Source organism: Poecilia formosa, unplaced genomic scaffold (genome assembly GCF_000485575.1).
Source record: "Poecilia formosa unplaced genomic scaffold, Poecilia_formosa-5.1.2 Scaffold165, whole genome shotgun sequence".
NCBI classification, from domain to species: Eukaryota; Metazoa; Chordata; class Actinopteri; order Cyprinodontiformes; family Poeciliidae; genus Poecilia; species Poecilia formosa.
The window spans coordinates 455,134-462,413 of NW_006800104.1; the positions used below are offsets into that span (position 1 = coordinate 455,134).

Below are 7,280 nucleotides of genomic sequence, written 5' to 3' on the forward strand. Positions count from 1 at the left end.
TTTTTAACTGTAACATTCACTTCCTGTGTGTTCAGCATCCTCATATCTTTCTCTCTCTGTTCTCTTAGCTTGTTATGTGAATATGAATCTGACATGAGGGAATTGAACACCTGACCTTTACATGGTCTCCTTTTTTCAGCTTTTGTGTTAAAAATGTCACAGACAAGTTGTTGTGCAGGTGGTGGACAAGGAGGCAGGTAGAGAGATGAGGGGGCGCATTTAGCATGCAGCGCCCCCCTGTGGCCACTGCACGCATTGCACCCTTTTGCTGCTCTGGCGCTTCATGGATTCCGTCTGCTTGTGGCCACAGTGTGTGCTTTTGTGGTGTTTGGTTTTCCACTGAGCTGAAAAGCCTGATGCGGCGAGGCTCAAAATAGATTTTTATTGATCCGTGATGGAGGGCTTAGGGAATGTGCAATGGAAAAAGAGAGGGGAAAAATGGCGGGTTGGGAAGTTGTATAAAGGAGAAGCTGCAATAATTGAGCCCTGTGCTGGATTTCTTGAGGTATACTCATTTTTACACCTTCATAAATAAAACTAAAGTAATTTATTAAGGCACTTCTGGTGAGTCATCTCTCTGTTTCGTTACTCCTCCGCTTCTGTCTAGTTAATGAGAGTCAACCATCACCGGAGGGATGATTACCTTCCACATTACATCTCACCGCTCCTTCTGCTTCCACGTATATATGTGCAGCAAACACGGTTTGTGTGGCTCGTCTCCTTGCCTCGTGGCTCCATCACGGTTACCATGGGAACAGCGTTTAGGGGTGACATCACTGCAGCACTGTGGCATCATCACTGAGATGACTCATGCTTGTTTTTAAGCCGGCTAATAGCTTTTTAGAAAGAGGGTAGAGGGACGGGAGAAGACATACGGTAAAGGTACCAAGGTCGGGAGTCGAACCCGTCCGGGCCAGCCGCGACGGAGAATAAACCCTCCCCACACGGGGCGCTGCGCCACGCGACGCGATGCCGCGGTGACTCATGCTAGCTCTGAGTCGGTTCTTGTGCGCGTGCCTCGGAGCGGTTTCCGACGCATCGACACTCAACGAGAGGAAAACATACGTCACTCTTGACATTTATGTTTTATTCTATGTAACAAAAATAATTACAATGTTTTTGTTGTTGTTGTTCTAGGACTCTAATAAGATTTCCAAATAAAAGTAAAAAGGACACAGACAGATTTACATAAACATCATAGAGAGAAGTTGAAGAGTATAGTTATATTGAACAACAGAGCGGACATGATTCCCTGTTAAGAAGAAAAGTAAAAAAAAACAACAACTTGTGTTTGTATTCATGTCACAGAGGTTAAGGTGCCTGTTTAGAACCGCATCACATGTAACAAGTACATCAGCAATTCACAATGAGCTCCACACAGTCGGTCAATGCCATTCCCATCGTTGGCACATAAGAGATGGACTTTTCTCACCAACATTCTGAACCGGGTCATGCGTCAAATAAAAACCTCCATATGATCTGCAGCTGTGTGGGGGTGTGTGTACAGGAATCTTAATTAGAGTGGATGAAGTCTAATCAACACAACAGAGCGAAGACAGAAACATTGTGGATCTACTGTGTGAGCCGATCTGTTCCAATCAGAGCTTTTTACAGCAAACCGGCACATGTGAAATTGGATGACTAACCGTGTCTGTGTCAATGATGTAGAGACTCAAAATGGCACAAAGGGAGGCAGCAAGGCAGAGGGACGGGCAAATAATAACACCACCTATGTCATGGAGTTCATCTTAGTTTGTCTGCCAGATCAATTTCTTATAATATTTAATGCAAATGTAAATTATATAAACAAGTAATACAGGCAGGTGTTTATTTACTGGTATAAACGGCAAACAAAAGCTAAAGCAGCAATTATTTCATGCTTCAAGTGACACTCTGATTCTACTGTCATGTTCATGTGTTTAATATTAACAGAGCCTTTAAACTATCTTCATGTTTGACACTTAATTACAGTAGCAATGATTATTTAATGGAAAATGGAGGTGAAAGAAAATGCGCCATCAGTTATCTTGCCATGTTTAATTCTTGCTAGCATTTTCAGACAGAATAACTCTGATATAAAAGTAAAGTAACAAAATGCTAAATATTACAACGGTAGTTGATGCTATTTTATTTATTTTTTATACTGACTGGAAATGAATAATATCTTCTGTTCTCAGTATATGTTTCACCCTGGAAGATTATTGGTGGTGCACTGCCTCCAACCTCCACTTTCTATACAAATGATCATAATTTTTTTTTTGTGAATACCGGTTAAAGCAAACCTGTTGATAGTTTAAAGGTTTGTAAAAAGCATTCACATAAACATCCTTGATGTTTTTGAGAGTGGAGTTTTATCTAGAAGGTAAAAGTCAGCTTTGGTCTTGGCCCCTCTCAGATTAGCCCATTAACTTTAGCCTCAGGGTCAGCTAATCTGGATTTGAACAGAAGCACAACACAAATAGAGTAATCTACTGCAGGCAAGATACTGACTGCTTCTAATAAATCCCTTATAACTGTACTGTAAATTTGAAGTTCTGGTTATCTTTGTATACGTGTCTGTCACACAGCTACAGTACTCAAAACTGTCTTGAAAATTTGATTATGTGACTCTATTTTGGTTTGATCATCTCTGCTGTAATTGGACTCAACTGATCTAAACAGGGATTTGGAATTTTAGTGAGAGAAAACTAAGTAGGATAATAAATCAAGCTGCAGGATTTTTAAAGAAATATTTATCTAAATACTTAATAACCATAAAAACTGCTTTTCTTTTCTAGAATGATTTTTGCTTATGTTGTTCTTAAGAAGTTCCTCGCAAACACAGCATAATTTTTAGACGTGTCTTTTTTCCCCGTGTGTGAAATAATAATTCTAAATGTTGTAGTTCTATATCCAGGCCTATATGTGGTGCTGCCACAAAAAATACACAAAGCAGAGAAGAATAAGACTTGATAGGAATGTGAGGTTATTTAAAAAAACAAAACAAAACAAAAAAAACTGCATACTGATCTATAAATGATTGTAAAGTGGGAAAACTTTTGTGTAAACAACTAACAGCATCCTGGTGTAAATCACACCTAGCTAAATATCAGGAAATAAAATGTGTCTTAAGTAAACTTTTAGCTTACCAAGAAGGCAAATTTAAAACCCATCTGAAGATGCTTCAGTCCAACCTCCTTAAACGCTTTTAAAAGCATGAAGCCAACAATTTTATTCTGTTTGGATAGTAAGAAGCTGCTGTTCACAGATGCTTCCTGTTACAGCTAAAACCACAATAAAACCTTAAAACAGTCCTAGCATTAAAAGAGGTTGTAGTTTAGTTGACAGATTTCTGAGTCGCTTTTTCTTAATTTGATTAGAAGGTAATGCTGAAATATTGGCCAATAAGTCCGACTCTTTTTTTCAGCCTTTTTCATAAAAAAATAAAAAATGTTAAGTCAATTAATTTTTTTTTTTTTTTAAAATACGTAGCTTTACATTTTTTCCACATTGGGCTTTATTTGATCAACATTAACCATGCTATTTGTTCATACCATAATGTTGAGGGGAATAAATATGGCTGTTAGTTATATAAAACAATCTCTTGTAATGGAGGATGCTTTTCACTTTGATCTCCAAGGCGGTTTATCATGTACTGAAACAGGGAATATGCAGCATCTCAACTGCTTCCAGACGTGACCATTTTCTTCCGACCACTAGGTGGCACTGTGACACAGCATTGCTTCTTTATCACCTCCATCTCCTCAAAACTAGATAACAAACTGTCAGCTCTGCTGTTTGGGGCAAGCTAACCATCGTATAGGCTTAGCACTTGTAGAATTGCGACAGTAGGCTGTTTCATGGGGCAGATTGTACATCATGTATACCAGCAGATCACAAAAGCAAACATGTTAGGGTAATAATACTCAGTGCTTCAGAGTGGAGGTCACATTCACATTGTTACAAAGTGAAACTAGACTGAGGCATCTCTTGTTACGCGAATGATACAAATACAAAACACTGAACACTCAAACAGTAACCCCCTAAATACACACACACACACACACACACACACACGCAGAGCTCTGATGTCAGTTCAGTATTACTCAGACACACACAGATGCACTCTTTCTCTCTCAATAGCAGTGTTGTAAAATGAAATCAGGTCTACACTATCCGTACATTTACAGCTTATATTTGTTTATATTAATAAATACGATTACACTCGTATTATAATAATGTACATGTAGAGGCTCTTTCTGAACAACCAGGGAGGGAGCGTCTGCAGTGGAGGAGAAGATCATCGTCTTTACTTTGAACACAAACGCAATGTTTACTACAATATCTCTGGGACATTCTCGCTAACATAATTCCCAGTCTTCAAGACAAACTAATGAGGACGAGTCAACTTGCTTTACTCTTTGTGGCATTTTAAAATAACTGGTATGGGAGTATGATGAAACTCAACTTCACCATGTCTTTTATGTATGTGATTGCGCCTCCAACTGTGTGGACAAGCTAAGTTTATGCTTTTGTTTTATTATGATGTTGGTAGAGCAAGAACTTTAAAGAATGCTATGCCTTCTCGCCTGGTTGTGTTATTTAGGGGAGACTGGCACTGCTCCTTATTGGAACGCTTCCAATTAGAACAAGAGAACTGAATCTGTATGAGACGAGTCAGATATATCTTTAGGAGCAAAAGTGTGTCTTTCTGGGACAACCTATCAGTCGCAGTCCAGATGCTGCAGCATCCAGAATGTCATTGGTGAGTGACATTTAGACACTTGGAGGGGTCTGGACCCTCGGCTATTGACAAACGATTCCTTTCTGCAGGTGTGGATTCAGTTGATGTTTTAAAATCAGATGTTGGATCTGATTTTACCCAGTCGTTAATGTTTGGACGTGACATACGTAATGCACCAGTTCGATGAGGCAAACTGGAAGTTGCATGCTCTGTAAACAACCCCATGAGGAGTAGGACCAAGACATTGTTGCCAGAAATAAAATGTCTTAAACATCCCTCTTGCTGTGACTTTAATTGTTCAATATGTGGAAGCGTGGCAAACACTGACTGAACGACTTTGTTTACTTCCTCTGATGCCATTGCTAAAACTATAATCCTGCAGAGGAAGGCTAACTTTAAAGTAGTCTCAGACTGGTATAACCATATAACTCTGAGATTGCCTATTCTAGGTTGATGTGGATCTTGGCTAAACGGTCACTAGTTGTTTCTGTGTATTTTTGGGTGTTTAATGCAAATATGTAGATACACCATCCAGTTTTTTTCTTTCATCTAGATTACCACAGGTGACACACAACGCCTGAACTACCTCTTCAACCCTTTGCTCCGTTTCTCATCGATTGTAGATCTGAGCAAAGTTCCTCTCCCTTTACCCATTATCAAAGCGCTTCCTCTCTGACATTTAGGGAGGAAGAAAGAAAAAAAACGGGGCAGCAGCAGGACGCAGGCAGAGGAAGAGGAGAGACGGCTATTTAATGTGAAACAACGGTGAATCATCGTAGCAGGTTTGGCCTTTCTCAGAAATACCATTCTGTCATAAGATCTATAATTACTGCTGTGATTATCCCCGCGCCGAGATGGTCAAGTGCCTCCTCTTGTTGCTCAAACAAGTGGTTTTACTGACGAAAGACTGCGGGGTTTGCAGGATTCGACATACATCAGAGAGATTGAAGAACAAAAGCACGGGTTGCGTCACAAGCGGAACAAGTCTAAGCATTAACCAGATTACAAAGTCCTTTGACAAAATATTGATTTTTGTTATCAAAGCTGTGGGGGGCAGCTAAGAAGTGACTGCGGAGCACATCAGTATGCCTGGCCACGCTGCTGGAGGCAGCCGGGCGACACGTTTCATCAGCTGCCAGCCTAGTGTTTAGCTGGTGGACACTCAGCCATAATCTGGCACAAAAACGCTCCCTGGAAGCAGCTGGGAACTTTTTCTAGGGAAGAATCTAAAGCAGTGCAGCCATGGTCTGACCAAAACAGTGTGTCTACTGTACCTCCAGTCTCCAGGACTGAAGGCAATAATAATATGAAATGTCTGGTATTCCATGAATATAAAATAGCACTCTCCGTCAGATAGCTGATCTCAACACTGCTGTTACCCCGCAGCCTTGTGATCTCACGTCCAATACAGTGTGAAAGCACGAGTAACACCATGCTGCTCTGCTATGCACCAAATGCAGCAGGAGGGAATTCCACTTTTCACAGACCATCTGACTGAATTTGTCAAGCCTCCCATCTAGAGTAAAGCAGAGTGGGGAATAAACGGAATGGTGTCAATCAATCGTCAATGCCTCTTCCTCCTCCTCCTGTAGGACCGCATCCCTCCCTGTCTTTTCTCAACCTCCTAACTTCCCTAGCTTCAGTTCACCCTCTCTTCCCTTCCCTTCCTTCTTTTCTTGCCCTTCCCCTCCCCTTCTACTTCTGCATGTCACACTGCAGCAGTAAGACGATGGAAGGGTCGGACTTGGCCGCCTCTTTGAACTCCTCCAGGGTGATCTCGTCGTTGTGGTCCTTGTCCATCTTGGAGAAGATCTTGTCGACGCGCTGCTGAGGCGTCAGCCCGTCTTCGTTCATGCGCATCATGATCACCGTGCCGACCATCTTGTAGATGGCCTGCAGCACAGGGTAAAAGGGAAGAAGCTTTTTTTTTAGAAGCAATCCTAAGCTTTCTTTTTAGGTCTTTAGGTCGCCCACATACAATCACACACCTCGATGATCTCCAGCATCTCCATGCGTGTGATCTTTCCGTCTCCATCCAGATCGTACATGTTGAAGGCCCAGTTGAGTTTCTGCTCAAAGCTCCCCCTGGAGGTGATGGACAGAGCGCAGATGAACTCCCTGAAGTCGATGGTCCCATCGCCGTTCTTGTCAAATGTGCGGAAGGCGTGCTGGGCGAATTTTGATGCGTCGCCATACGGGAAAAACTGGAGAGCGGAAGCACGGGGAAAAGCAGAACGACAAACTATGACAATTGCACTGCGAAGAACCTTGATGCTGTCTTTGGCCCGGACATGTCTTGGTCATAGATGTCTGTAAATCTTTACTAGATGGCAAATTCTATCACACAGAAAACAACCCTTTATATGCAGGAATATATTGATTCAACATCAGAAAAATAAGTTCAAGTGTGTGACACATAGAAAGAGAACATGAAGTTATTGGCAGAAATATCTCCGGCAAAAAACGCTTAAGCCACATTGTCATTGTTTTTGCTATGATTAACTATAACACACTAGAATCCCCCAACCATCCCCATATATATATATATATATATATA

At 41.3% G+C, this 7,280-nt stretch overlaps 1 protein-coding gene and 2 long non-coding RNA genes across 3 annotated transcripts in view; 2 read left to right on the forward strand and 1 right to left on the reverse strand.

The window, feature by feature from the left end:
- LOC107837668 (uncharacterized) overlaps positions 1-7,280 on the forward strand; it is a 13,541-nt gene that overhangs the window by 6,114 nt on the left and 147 nt on the right. The gene's annotated exons all lie outside the window — the stretch shown is intronic.
- LOC107837669 (uncharacterized) lies at positions 31-2,068 on the forward strand. The gene is made up of 2 exons (XR_001663709.1): positions 31-505; positions 608-2,068. It is a non-coding gene; the product is annotated as an uncharacterized LOC107837669 (long non-coding RNA).
- Positions 2,987-7,280, reverse strand: part of LOC103146672 (visinin-like protein 1) — a 21,660-nt gene continuing 17,366 nt past the window's right edge. The window contains exons 3-4 of the mRNA XM_007564678.2: positions 6,712-6,927; positions 2,987-6,616 (exon numbers count right to left, since the gene is read on the reverse strand). Coding sequence (XP_007564740.1) covers positions 6,419-6,616; positions 6,712-6,927 — 414 coding nt within the window. The 3' untranslated portion in view covers positions 2,987-6,418. The remainder of the gene's footprint in view (positions 6,617-6,711; positions 6,928-7,280) is intronic.